At 38.0% G+C, this 14,927-nt stretch overlaps 1 protein-coding gene across 3 annotated transcripts in view; it reads right to left on the bottom strand.

Moving 5' to 3' along the window:
* Window positions 1-14,927, bottom strand: part of PDSS2 (decaprenyl diphosphate synthase subunit 2) — a 121,865-nt gene that overhangs the window by 33,052 nt on the left and 73,886 nt on the right. For all 3 annotated transcript variants that reach the window (XM_054195218.1, XM_054195217.1, XM_054195216.1), the window contains one exon: window positions 13,080-13,278. In XM_054195218.1, coding sequence (XP_054051193.1) covers window positions 13,080-13,278 — 199 coding nt within the window. The remainder of the gene's footprint in view (window positions 1-13,079; window positions 13,279-14,927) is intronic.

The following is a 14,927-nucleotide window of genomic DNA, read 5'->3' as shown; positions in this document are numbered from 1 at the left end:
GATATTTTCAAGGGGAACATCAGGGAAAGCATGAAGCTCTTGCGGGAAGACAGGAAACGCCACTAGGAAGAACACAGCAATGGATATATCTTTGTTTCTCATCCTTCCCGATTTCTATTTGACAAACGTCCTTAGCTTTGCCAATTCCTTTCAAGAAAGACCACAAGTAATTTCTTCCTTTCTTAGTCTTTCTGTTTCTTTGGGCTGCTGGTCTTGAAACAATATCCTTTCCTCACACAGCTGCTATGACAGACCCTACTCCACGCTGCTGATGCGTAGACTTGAAAACGTAGCAAGATTTCTCCATAGAAGTAAAGAAGAAAATTAGACAGTCAGGAAACATTAAATATACAGATAAAAGTTTCTTCGACTTGCATTTGACTCCCCCTCTCCCCTGCCCCCCCAACAATTGTTAATTTTTGGAAATATTTCCACATCTAAAAATTCTGTGGAAAGTTATTAAAATTAAATATTCTCCTGCATTTGACACAGAAACATTGTAGCGCTAGAAAGCTAAAGACAAAACTCAGTAAACAGCTGAAATTGGATTTTGATTGTTCAATAATACCTAAAAAAAAAAAGGGAGCAAAAACTCTAAGGAGTTCCAAGAACACTGGAATTCAATTTTCTTTCCTGGTAATCTCCTTAAACATCATTAGTCACACAGGTAACTAAGTGTGCCAGCCTACAGAATTGTTTTTTAACGTAATGTTTATTGAATCCTATTGGATTTACTATTTGAGAGTATCTTGAGCTTTACTATTTTTAAGCTGTCTCTCTCTCAGTTGAAACACACAGGAAAGACTACTCACAGTGATTTGCTTTCTAGCAAGTTTTAAATTCTCTTGGAAAACGCATTTATGGTTTTCTTCACTCTGTTAATGACGAATTAGTAGCAAAATACAGCGTGCAATGTAAACACATCACCCAAATGCACTACTTGATAAAAAGGTACTTCCTAGACATAAAAAAAATCTTTCAAAATAATCAGCTGCAGTCAATTTAAATATTGTTGGTATTGTCAAATATCTACCTAAGGTCAGTCTACCTTAAGGATTTTCAACAGTGTTAAGTTACCTTTTTATGCCGACGCAACACTACCCACAGAAGAGACTTGCACTAATATAAAGACTTTGCGTGCATAATTCAGTCATTTTCCTTAACGATAACTTAACCAACAGAAGAAATTTTTTCCCGTCTCTACCTCCACATGGTACCTTCCACAGCGTACTAATATCTTTGCAGATCCAATGCAGCAGATCCTTGCTCTGAAGCACTCAATCAGCTGTTGATTGACTCAGTGACTCAGGTTAGAGGAATATGTGATTTCTTCAGCTTGACGCTTTTGGGCAGGGTAATTTCATTACATATCTTTCTTCTATATAAAATGGTGAACAAAGAAGGTATTGCGACTGCAGGGCCCTGTAGCTATAAACCCCTCCTCATCAATAAATGACACGGGAGAGCATGGCTATAAAACACTATTTCTAGTCATGCTGGTACAAACAACCATTAAACTGGGAGATGTTCACTAATGAATTGCGGATTAAATTGAATTAAAAAAAGCTGACCAGCTCCAAGTAGAGAGAAATTATACCTGCAAGTTGTATTAACTATTTTGCCTAGACTGTATCCAAATAAACGTGAATCAGAAGTAATACCATTTAGCATCTGACAGATGGAATCAAATAAATGAAGCTGCAAATGTTTGCTAAAACTATCAAATCAACAACCCACTGTATCAGGAGCAGCGGCAACCAGATTCTAGACTCCAAGGGAAATGCTGCTGAATTTCTAAACACTAATATTAACCAGTACTTCCAGTCCATCCAAAAATTCAATCTTCTTGCTAGCCAACAAGATGTGAAATACCTCAGTACAATTAACTCATCTACATTACTGCTATAATTTTATGCACTATACTGTATTATTGCACTGAAGCCACTCCAGATGTAAAGGAACTTTTAGTAAAAGTTTGACCCTGGGAAGGTTCATTTTAAAGATGAACTTTATTGCAGTGCAAAGAGAGGGGAGGATAATCTATCACCCTATTTACAAGACACATATTTTAACCTCTCTTCGTAGTACAACTTCTGTAAACACCTGCTGGGAAGGAATGAAGAAGAGGGAGCCAAATTCTTGTCACTCCCACTGACAGGACGAGGCAATGGGCACAAATTATAGCATGAAATTCCATCTGGACAGATGTAAACACTTCACCGTGAGGGCATCAAACAATGGAACAGGTTCCTCAAAGGGGTTGTGAAGTCTCCATCTGCGGAGATATTCAAAAGCCATCTGGACACGGTCCTGGGTAACCTGCTATAGCTGACCCTGCTCGAGCAGAGGGTTTGGACTAGATCATCTCAAGAGCTCCCTTCTAACCTCAGCCATTCTGTGACACTAGCAGCTGGTGGAGGAGGACCACAGTTGATTTTGCATGCTCACATCTGCAGCACCATAACTTTTCTCCTCTTAGAAATCGTAAAACCAAGGCTACAAAGCTGGTCCCCGATACTCTCTTAGGGAAAGGTTAAGTTTACTGGGAACAGATATACCTACCACAAATAGTTAAATTCTTGGGAGACTAAGAAAAGCCATCGAGACAAATTTTAGATTCTTATCACTATTGCTAACAGCTTTGGATTGCAACTGAATCCTCACAAAAATCTATTTTCACACTTTAAAAGTGTATTCTCTGTTGAAGGTGTACTCCAGGTGGACAGCTGACTAAATACTAACCACTGTGACCTCCATCCCTTCTGCAATTTGTTTATTAATCACCTTGTCACGAAAAACCACTTCTAGAACCAGATATGTCCTAAGATCCCACCCACCCAAAGATGGATGTTAATATGTATTAAGTCCTCACTCAGAAAAAGAAAAAAAAAAAAAGAAAAAAAAGGCTGTTTGAGATAATATTGTTCAGACGGTATTTCACCAGAAACAGATTTGATCACTTTTCATCCTACTACGCACTCTCAATATAAATCTTATTATGTTTAGGAAACAGACTTTAAATAAAGCCAAGAAAACAGACCTTGTGATCTTCCACTGCTTCAGCTATAAAAAGAATGAAGTTGGCATCACAAATGTCGCTCATGGAGGACATCACCTTCTGCAGCTTTATGACCATTAATTTTCATTTCATAATTTGTGTATGAACTAAAGCTATTTAGCAAAGAATTTCCCTGTGATAATTATTCACGGCTGTGACAGGAAGAGCTGTAATGAACATCTCTGCTTTGAGAAACATGGACAGTGGCAATACCTATTCTAAGTAGGTGGTGAATGAAGCCGCAGAACTGCTGGCTCTCGAGAGTCCTTTCTCACAGTGTGCATTTCATGCAGAATAAAACATCACATACCCACAAGTTTTTGTTACTTCAATTTCTTAGAATAAATTTTGTTTTCTTTTGAATATCCATTTCCTACATATTCTGGCAGAGAACAACATCTTGGATAGAGTTTCTTGTAACAGTTAAGGAAATATCAAACATAGGCACTTTTTAATGCTTGCCTCAAATCTTTGAAAGGCAATTTATTCTCCAAAAAGTGTGTGGGGGAGGTTGCTTTTTAAAAAAAGATATAATAAGAACTTTTCTTCTCTAATTTAGCCTTAACATACAATGAAATTGATTTTTTTATATATATATGTGTGTGTATATATATATATACACACACAATATGCATGTATCTCAAAGCCTGCAAATATTTGCAATTTGACTTCACCACTAGACAGCTGCCAATTCAGTGTCATATACATTAAGGGAGCAAACAACAGAGGGACAGACGCTGCTACCCCAGCTATCCAGAACACATTTCCCAGGTATAGCAATCACCACGAGATCTTGGATGACTTCTGACTTTCCTCTCAATGAAATCAGCTTTTTTTCAGTTTCTTCCAATTAGTTTTCACTTTCTTCTTCACTGATGCTCAACAACCATCTCTGAAAAGCCCCCTCTCTTTCATGTATAGATAGCATATTAATATTTTCCAGACCATTCTGTTAATTAGAACAAGGCATAAACAAGTTCTATGAGCAAAAGAGCTACTTAACCAGGTGTTAGAAGTAGCTGTGTGCTTTACCTCTGAGGAAAAAGGGAATAATAACGTGTACTTGGTTCAGGAACTCAAGCGGTAAACATTGACTTTGGTCTGCTGGGCAGACCTGAGAAGCAGAAAGACATGTCCAATTGGTACTACGAGGAAGACAAATTCAGATGCAAGTTGAGGAAATTGTTAGCAAGACGATTCAGAGGCCAGAACATTAAATGTTCTGTGCAAAACTATGCAAACCAGTATGAGAATCTTCAGTATTCTATTGAAAAATTATCAGAACTGAGTAGGTAACTTTTTCCTGAGAATGTCAACATTTTCCTCAGTCAACATAGCATTGGGACAGAATCTCAAACACTCACAATTCTGTTCTTGATAGCTCCATGCCTCAATGCTTTCAAAATATTCCTGCAGTTTATTTTTGGGAAAGAGCTTCAATCTTAGACTTGATGATTCATAGTGATACCTATGACCACGAATTTTGGTATCAGCCTCCATTCTCAGTCCTTTCATGTTCTGCAGCAGTCATTCTGCTACAAGGCAGTGGTTATAAGTCATACATGTCCATAATGAAGTGGTAGAAATCACTTTCCCCCCCCGCCCCTTTTTTCATGCAGAAGTGGGAGGACAGAAAACAGACTGAAATCTAAACATAAAATTTTCCAGCAGTGCCAAGTGCCAAGAACCACAGAAAAATAAACTCTCTCAATACAGACCCATACTAACCCCAGAGGAGTCTAGCTTTGGGAAAGCTTAACATAAGCATTAGCCTTAAAAAAACAGTACAGGTGCAAAAGGCCACTAAGGTAAAGGATGAGACTTATTTGAGGAATGCACCGATTAAGAATCAAAACAAAGTCAAGTGGTTGTAATCTCAAAACTGATGTTCACTGCAAAGCAATACAACTCCTACAGATAAAAAAGGAGACTGTTTCTAACCTATTACCACAATTACAGTTGTCTAATTTTTAGAATTCCAATTAAATTAATAAGTTAATAAGCTGTGTCACCTAACGCTCTAATTTAACTTCTCCAAAAGATTACTTTTCAAACACATAACCGCAGCCATTAAGGTGATGAAATTTTACAAATATTTAATTATATTGCCAGTTACAGTTAGCAAAAGTGGGGCTATAAGTTTACTTCTTGAAAACAAAGGCAAACGATGCACTTGCTAAGGAATTGTTCCACTGGCACAAGTATTGAAAGGGGCAATGGGAAAACCACAATGCAATATTTAGGAGATTCAGTAGCATCGTTCTACAATTTTATCATCATCATCACAAGAACTGTTACCTCTAAACACAGCGGAAATGCTAGACAAGCATTTCTCACAGTAGTGTGAGAAAAACTTGATTACCAAGTACTGATTCCAACAGATTTTCATCTTTTATCTCTAACATACAGTATTTTTTTTCCCCTAATATTCTTTATAATAGTTGATGAAAGTATTTAAGGGTCTTTTTGCTACCAAAGGAACTTCACATGACTGTCAACAAAAATTTAGTAAATAAATCTTCTTTATTTACAAAGCCAGTGTTTGAGAACATTGTGCAGAAAAAACACGTCCATTAAATGGACATAAAGTTTGTTTGAATTACAATCTCTTATGTTTTACTTTAAGGTAAACTAAAACCAAATTTACATCTCAGAACTGGATGCAAATTAGAAAATTTTGGTGCACCCTAAAAATAACTATTCAAACAAGTAACAGTTTTCTTAAAAATTGATTCAATATTACATGTAAATCACAACGATGTAGTTCTCAGTACTGAAAGTGTGTTTGCATTCTCCAATAGAATCTACGCTTAGTTGTACGCCAATATTGAGTATGTATCTCAATATTTTAAAATACAGAACTGCTTTTTTAGGGTTGCCCAAAGAAGAGCTTTATTCTGTAATAATGAAAGGCTATGTTGTCTTATGTCTTCTCATATTAGGTTAAAGGTGCAAAAACTTTACGATTCTTCCTTGGTTTTTCTTTCATTACCCAGATAAAACAGTGTTCCTTTAGTGTACTTTTCCATAAATCAGTTCATAGCTCTTTAAACTCATCTATATTTTTCAGTAGTGTCTGGTTTTGAGACACTTCCCTTTGACACTCTAAAACAGTAAATTAGAATAAAAATACTGACCAATGCAGACACTATCCTACTCCCTATCTAGTCCAGCACGCCACCATCAAACAGTGCCTCAAGGGAAGGTACAGCAAGACAGACACGATAATGTACTTCAGAAAAGCTCTTCATCCTGCTCACTAGAAAAAATTCTGAAGGTTGCTTTTCTTCATATTTTTTTTTTCTCTTGAGAACTCAACTTCACTATCAAACTTCATAACCTGGGTCTCTTAATCCAATCTGATCTCTGTCTCTTACCAAATTTATGCCTCAGCGTCACCTACCTGCTCTGTGAGCTGATTGTTTTAAAGGTACTTATCTCTAACAGCAGCTTATATTGGGGAAGAAAAAGGAAGTAGATAAGTGAGCAGAGGTGAAGAGTTAAGAATAATTAAAAATATATACACAATTTGAAAATGGTTTTATCACCAGCTTTAGTTTTCTATATTAACACTGTAACTGGGAGCAAACAGATTACTTACGGTTCTCATCTTTTCTCCATGATTTTTTCATCCTGCCTTCTCTGATCAATACAGCTACTGAATCTCAGAAGGAAAATTCAGATTAAGGGTCTCTGCTTATTTTATGTAAAATATAACAGAAATATACTTACCGGGTATTTACTCCACCAGAAAAAACAATGAAGAGTAGTTCTTTCAAAATAACTTTCATTGCTCTGCAAATAGCTCATCTCACAACTACGTTTATCAAGAAGCACCTTCTACTCACCTCAAACAAAATGAAAAGCACTGGTCTGAAGGACAGTAATTCGGACCTGTTACAAATCAGTGGCTGCTAATGGCTGCCATTACATAAGCAACAAGACATTTCACAGAATCATAGAATTGTCTAGGTTGGAAGGGACCTTTCAGATCAAGTCCAAATATCAACCTAACACTGCCAAAACCATCACTAAACGACGTCTCTCAGCACCACGTCTATCTTTTAAATACCCCCAGGGGTGGCGATTCCACCACTTCCCTGGGCAGCCTGTTTCAATGTTCGATAACCCTTTCGGTGAAGAAATTTTTCCTAATATCCATCCTAAACCTCTCCTGGCACAACTTGAGGCCATTTCCTCTTGTCTTATCGCTTGTTACTTGGGAGAAGAGACTGAGTCCATTTCTTACAGGATTTTTGATGGTATGTGCTCTTCATGTTCTTTACGCTGAGTTTTCAGTTTTGAAGAGAGGACCAGAAAACTGCCACCAATCCTAGGAATCATTTCTTTAGCCAATCCATGATTTTTAACTGTTTTAATACTTAAAATATTTTTTTAAAATTTTTTATGTTCTTCTCTTGACATCATTCAGGAAAAGAAAAAGCCTGATACAAGTACTACCTTTCTTACATGACATTGGAAAATTAAAATTATAGAGTCTAGCTGACTCAATTCTCAAAAATGTCGATTTACATCAAAAGGGCAACTGGCATAATTCCAGAAAGGGAACACTCTCCATACCCTTCACTGGTCAGCACGGAACTAAGTTGTTCAAGTTGAAAATGGAGCGTTCCCCATAGGGCCACAACTGATGCTACAGTAGTAGAAACCATAGTTCAAGATAAGCAGTTCTTTTACGAAGCACAGTGTACATTCAAGATTGTTGCAATAGGAAGACTTACATGAATAACTTGTTGATGTTTATGCAAACACAAGGCCTATTTTGTAAACAACACATTTATGCCTTTAGGAATACATAAACTTAACATAAGGAAATGCATCCACCACATAAGTACTACATCTGTGCTACTGTTTATTTATAAACAAATAATGCTTAATAGAACAATGCTCTATAATGTGGTCTTCTGGCAGAGCTCTGCATTGACAGACAAGATTCTTAAATTCAATTCCAAGCTTTCAGGCTATAGATTTTGAAGCGCTTCTGTGAACGGTTTAACATTCCAACAAAAGATCACGGAATTATAGTGGAGAAAAATAGAGTCATTCCTAAGATTTCAGAAAGAACTATGGAAAACACTACCGTTACATGTATTTCAGGTTTTTGGTCTAGGTTCTTCTCCCCCACCTCCCCTGCCTTTCTTTTTTCTGGGATTTTATTTTTTCTTTTGGATATGGGTTTTTTTTGTTCCTTTGTTTGTGGTGATTTTTTTTTAAATAAAAAGGGATGCCTTCCTATCTGTTTATGGAGCTACAAGCGATGCGTTTAAAGATTATTTTATAGTTTTCTTCAGTCATCAGCACATTACAGTAGGCATTGCACCAAAACGCATCATTTAATTCATCTGAAGATTTATGGATCAAAAGTGGTCACAATTACATCTTTTATGCACCCTCTCCAAAGTTTCATAAGACAACTGATGATATCCTGGGCTACATTAAAAGCAGCGTGGCCAGCCAGTCAAGGGAGGTGATTCTGCCCCTCTACTCCGCTCTCATGAGACCCCACCTGGAGTGCTGCAACCAACTCTGGAGTCCCCTACATAAGAAGGACACGGACCTGTTGGAGCGAGTCCAGAGGAGGGCCACAAAAATGATCAGAGGGCTGGAGCACCTCTCCTATAAGGACAGGTTCAGTCTGGAGAAGAGAAGGCTCCAGGGAGACCTTATTGCAGCCCTCAGTACCTAAAGGGGGCTTATAAGGAAGATAGGGACAAACTTTTTAACAGGCCCTGTTGTGATAAGACAAGGGGTAATGGTTTTGAACTAAAAGAGAGTAGATTTAGACTAGATATAAGGACAAAATTGTTTACAATGAGGGTGGTGAAACACTGGAACAGGCTGCCCAGGGAGGTGGTAGATGCCCCATCCCTGGAAACATTCAAGGCCAGGTTGGATGGGGCTCTGAACAACCTGATGTAGGTGAAGATGTCCCTGCTCATTGCAGGGAGATTGGACTAGATGACCTTTCAAGGTCCCTCCCAACCCAAATGGTTCTATGATTCTGTGATTTAGATGCTCTAGGAAGCTCCACCTATAATGCTGCACCAGGTTTTTTCCAACTTATCTCTGATATACCCTGCAAAAGCACATGATTTGATAATATTGCGGCCAATATTCACACATCATTTGCATTCAAATGTCCGTATGACGTATCTGTCTGACAGGTGACAAAAATGTCAATTAATGCTTGTTACTTTTGCTATGTTTGTATCTGAACGCCACCCTAAAAATATTACGAGAGGTGAAGGCTACTTAAGCAGAAATCAAAGGCAAAACTAACGTTTTTTGCTACCAGAGTCAAAGAAGCGCTTCCATGCAACGAAACTCGCTGTTAGCAGTTTCATCCCCACATCCTCGGCCAGGCAAAGCGAGAAAACAAATGTTAAAGATATGTTACCTTCAGATGGCAACAAAGAACTGACCCTTAAAACATATCCTTTTACATTTCTTAATAATTTATTCATGTACTTATTTAAAACTGTATATGGTCACATATCCCACAACATAGGCACACATCATTTTACTTTTCCATCTCTCCCACCATCTACATGTTTATGATGATTTTTACAAATATCTTATTGCAATCCTAGTATCGAAACACTGCAACTTCAAGATGAGAAAGCCTAACAAAACAACCCCATCATGCCATATAAACACACCCCAGTCCAATAAATCAGCACATTACCAGGCATTACTGTGCTGTCATTTAAGGAGCAAAAACTAACCATGCCCTTCCTTGGCAAAGGCTCGCCACTCCTATACCCACTGCTGATGTACCAGTTACTAAAAGATTCCTCTTTGGGCTCAATTCTGTTCTAAAATCTATGGATTAGCAACGTCCAATCTACTACAGGATATGGTTCTGGAGTAAGGTTATACCCATATTATCTTCAATCAACAAAAGAATTTAGCCGAAGAAAAGCCACCATCCAAAATACAAAGCAGACAAAAAAAAAAGGATAGTTTATATAAGGTGATTAAAAAGTTAACATGAATGTACAGAAAAATTTTAAATCCATGTGATCTGATCAATTTAATGCTTTGCAGCTGTAAACGTTTTTGAAGAAATTACTGTTCATTTTAAACAGTTTTTATTATCTAAATAAACTGCCACTATTACAAAAATGCAGCATGCAGTTGCATCTGCCCTTCAGTACTTTATTTTAAGCCTCAGTCAATATCAACTTTGAAATCATAATTAATGTCTCAATTTCACAAAGTAGAAAATGAGAATGCTTCCTTCTGAATTATTATGTGTGTTCAAGCAACAAAATTTTAGATTATTTTATAATACCACAACAGCAGAATTTATCTTACCGGAGGCTTCCTAACTGAGATTTCAAGAAATTTTTAGTCCTTGTACCTCAGATATTTAAAACAAACCCCAGAACATCGCCCCCAAGCCCTTCTTTTGCCTAACTTTAGCAAACGTATGAGAAGTATGAGCACTAGTTTAAAAGAAACCCCCAAAACACAAGCCCTGAGCCTTGAATCTTGTTAACATTGTTGCAGCTATATTCTACAACAGTAGCAAGAAGAGGAAAATTACTACGAATTAACAACAATTCCTATATTTAATGTTATTTAAAAATCAAAGTGTTACCTAAGGCAATTACCTTGCAGCCTTTTAATATCTACAGGGAAAAGCCTAAGGGAAAATAATTGACTTTGCTAATTTTACCCTTGGCAATTATAAAATAGCTCTGCATTTCATTATGACTACAGAATTTCACATCTAATTGTCAGCCCCGAGAGAAGCAGAGAGATAAATGCATCATACACAAGCTTAGACAAGAGTTTAACAGCACAATAAAATTATCTTGGTAGCCGTGGTTTCGGTTAATGTTAAAGCCCCCTTTAGTTTAAATTGTGGTCTGTACAACAGCTATGCATGTCTACAGAGGTTATAGCCTACCATGGTCCAGTCCCACGTACCATATAACGCTGCTCATTTCATTAGCCAATTTGCTGAGCTACCAAATAAATGCCACGATAAAAGCAGTACTGTGATTTTTACTTTTTACATCAAAGAAAACAAAACATTATGAAGGAAAAAAGTCACAGTTATTTCACACTGCTGAAAAACAGATGCCAGATTTGAAAATTCATCATTTACAAAAGAATAAATACAGTATGTTTAAATCATTGCACCTGTCAAGAGATTTCTATAGCTTGTACTTCAATTTTTCTAACTTTGCTAGTAGGGTTAGACGTATGAAAAAGAATAATTTACTAAGTCAATCAGTTTCCATAATGGCATCCCACTTATCGTATGTAGAAGCTATGAAAGTATTTAGATGTCAGAAAAATGAAAAAAAGTGCTAAAATGTTTTGGCAGAATTTTCCGACATGCAGTATAATGATGCTTTAAAAAAAAAAAAGAAGTAAAAAAAAAAAAAGTATTTCTCTGCACTTGTGCTTCATTTCACTGTAGGCTTGTTTCCTGGCAAGTCTTCAGGGATTATACGTTGCTGCTGCAATACGTAATGGTGTACTAAACACAAAGTAATAGGTGCTACATTTTATAAATGTTTCCTTTTACGTTGAAACAAAAAATGGATGTAGGGTTAAATCTTTTGGTCTGTCTAGAGAATCTTACTAAGTACTAAAAAAAATAAATAATGGATACAAATCAACAATAATTAGTAAAATCAAGTGCACCCCATTTTGGTTATGGCATGACTAAAATTTTGCACTATTTAAAACTGTTTTTTAATACTTACTCCCAGTTATCGCCATACTGGCTTAATCCGCTATTCCAGCAGATTGACATCTAATTTTCTGTCTCTTCTCCTGAATCTCTGTTCTATGTTACAAAATGACACCACTTTTGAGAGAAACTGTCACAGTCACAATCAAAGCAGTACAAAAATACCCAGCTACCATCACAAGGAGCTTTAGCATGAGAATCTAAAAACAATAGACTCTTTAAGTTCAGGATTAAAACTATGTTGGTTGTTGAGAACTGCACACACGACAAACATTTATTTTACATGACGATATGGCAGTGATCTTCAGATATATAAAAAGTACCCCTACAAAGAATTGTTCTCCGTTTCTACTGGAACGGCACACTTAGCTCTTCAGCCATACACGTAGTTAGGCGTTACACCAGACTGCACAGGGATGCCCAGGAATCTCTCTCCACCGCCAGAGATTTTAAGAACAAGCTAGACAAACACACGTCAAGAATGATTTGGTGTAGCTGATCCTGTCCGGGGAAAAGAAGAACCAACTGCAGAGATGATCTCTTAAGGTCTCCATCAGTCTCATTCATACATATATACAATTCGTTTGTCATGAAAAACGTTTCCCTGTAAAGTTTCAAACAGTTTGGGTGAGCAGCTGGATCGCAGCTGCCCTTTAGAAGCCAGTACATCCATGCTAATAGGGCAATGCAATACTCAGGGGAATCCAAATGCCTAACAAAATAATTTTATTAAGAGTAAAAAGTCACCTGAGCACTGTGTAGAAAAAGAAAGGAATTTCCTAAAACAGATAAACCTTTCACAAAATGCGAAGTAAAACAAAATAAGAAAGCAAACATGTCTCCAGCTGGCAGTCTGCCAGATGTGTTGTAGTCCGACATGTCATGAGGATGCCACTGCACATACGTTAAATTCACCAAATTAACCACTCATCCATTACTACCTATGGCTGCACTGCTTCAGAGTATATACTAGAGGCCTCAACACAGTAATTCTGTAAGACAGTGGTAAACATAGAATCATAGAATCATTTAGGTTGGAAAAGACCTTTGAGATCACCGAGTCCGACCGTTAACCTAATGCTGCCAAATCCACCACTAAACCATGTCCCTAAACATGTTTGCAGCAGCAGCAGCCTGTCAATCCATCTACAGCTATAAGTATGCTGATTTTTAAAGGATGTTCCATATATACATACATACCATACCTGCTGATTTTTTAAAGGACCTCTTTTTCGGAAGACTCACTAATAGTTACTTGCTATGGCTGTAGAAGAATTGTTTTCTTTTTACCTTGGTATTCTGCAACTGCGCAAGGCTTGTGCAAGCATTTGCTAGAAGAAAATCTCCACTCAAAACAGCCATTTTATTTCCAAATTGCATATCCTTCAGCGGGCCATCGCAGGACTTGAGCTCACCAATATTTACTATCCCACGATGCACCAGAAAGGCAGTGTGGATCAGTTCTGTAATCTCGGCCAGACTTCTTTGACTGAAAGCAAAGAAAAAGTACAATTATTTTTGATGCTATGAATAAAACTTAGATTCTTAGGGGGGGAAAAACCCAACCACATGCGCTAAACAGATATTAAATGAATTATCGTGTCTCTTCCATGTACTTTAGAAGCCACAACCAGAAGGTGTTAAGCACAAAGAGCTTTCACTAAGTATTTCCAGGTAAGCTGCAGGTACCACAGGTTCCATTTGGAGGGACTCTGCCCTTTGTTTGAATTTTTTCACAAAATAAAGGTAAATAATCAATATAGTCCTCGTGGCGCTTTCTTTTTTTGTTTTGTCTTCTAGAAGCTTGAGGGACACTGACATGAAGAAAATGCCAAGCAGAAAGTACTGATGGGAAGGAACAAAGGACACATCAGCAGGGGAGTTGCGAGCAAGCCGATCTGGACACCTTAAGAATGCTGCAGTCAATGACTGCTCAAACTGGAGTTAAACTAATAACAGGATACCTTGCAGTTCAATGATACCAAGGCGGGAGGGTGCAGGGCGGAGAGGGGAAACAGCTGAACATTTTAAAGCTGCGTACTAATGATCTTGCACTGGTTGTTTTAAGGGGCAGACCCAATTTTATTTAGGTAGGTTTACAAATCACTTCTTATTCCAACAGTGTGCTACATTCTGAATTTAAGGGTTTCAAATCCCTGTGAGAGCATGGCCACAGAGGTTATCGCATAGAGGCTTGCCCTCTATTTCTTTTCATTTTTTGGAAAAGGCATGAAAAGAGTCATTAGCACAGCCTTCTCTTCCCCTCCTCCTGCAGTTCAACCCTGTAGCCCCCGACAGTTAGTGACTGTCACTCCAAGGAGCCCAGAGATGTCACCTTAGCTCAGAACTACGGCAGGGGGATGAACAGTAACAACTGAACAGGGACAATGGGAGTGGGGAACAGAGCAACGCACTGGAGCATCCTCTTAACACTGCAAACCTAGACACACACAGACCCCCCTCTCCTGAAATCTTCAGCACATTCACATCTTTTCTGACTCAAGCAGTTCCCCTCTTGTCATGGAGACTTCACATATGAGCAAAACTGCCCTCAACTAGACAGACGACTAAAAGGCCTCAAAGTTCAAATTAAATTGCGACCTAGTACAAAGGCACATTATGCTCCCTGAGCTTATTCGAAAGTGGCCAAGCACTGATTCACTGAGTACCTAAACTGCTCCATACTTTCATGTAACTGCTGATACATGCTCAAGTTAGATTCTGCCTCCATGCTGGCATAGTACTGAGTAAATTGTTTCCTCTGGACAGTGCACGTGTGTTGCAACTGCCCCCGGACGATATTAATCTAAAGTAACCTTCTGCCCCAGATCAGAACATTTGATCTGCGAAGAGCCCCAGCAGCAACTGTTTCAAGGCCAGTGATTCATGCCAATTAGCAAGAGAGAAGAGCCAGTAGAGCCACACAGACTGGGCAGGCATGCAAAAGGGAGATGAGATGGGGGGGGGAGAGGATAAACAGAGCTTCCCAACGTATTTTGTCACACACACAAAACCTAAGCTGTTTTAAAAGTTGCCTTTATAAGTCACAATTTTTGCTCCATCCAGAGAAAAACAATCCGGAAACAAAACAGCTAGCCACTCTCCATGTAGACAACAAAACTGGAGGTTGATGCTGTT

Source organism: Rissa tridactyla, chromosome 3 (genome assembly GCF_028500815.1).
Source record: "Rissa tridactyla isolate bRisTri1 chromosome 3, bRisTri1.patW.cur.20221130, whole genome shotgun sequence".
Taxonomy (NCBI): domain Eukaryota; kingdom Metazoa; phylum Chordata; class Aves; order Charadriiformes; family Laridae; genus Rissa; species Rissa tridactyla.
Note: the sequence above shows the minus strand (reverse complement) of the source record. Positions and strands in the feature narration are given on the sequence as shown.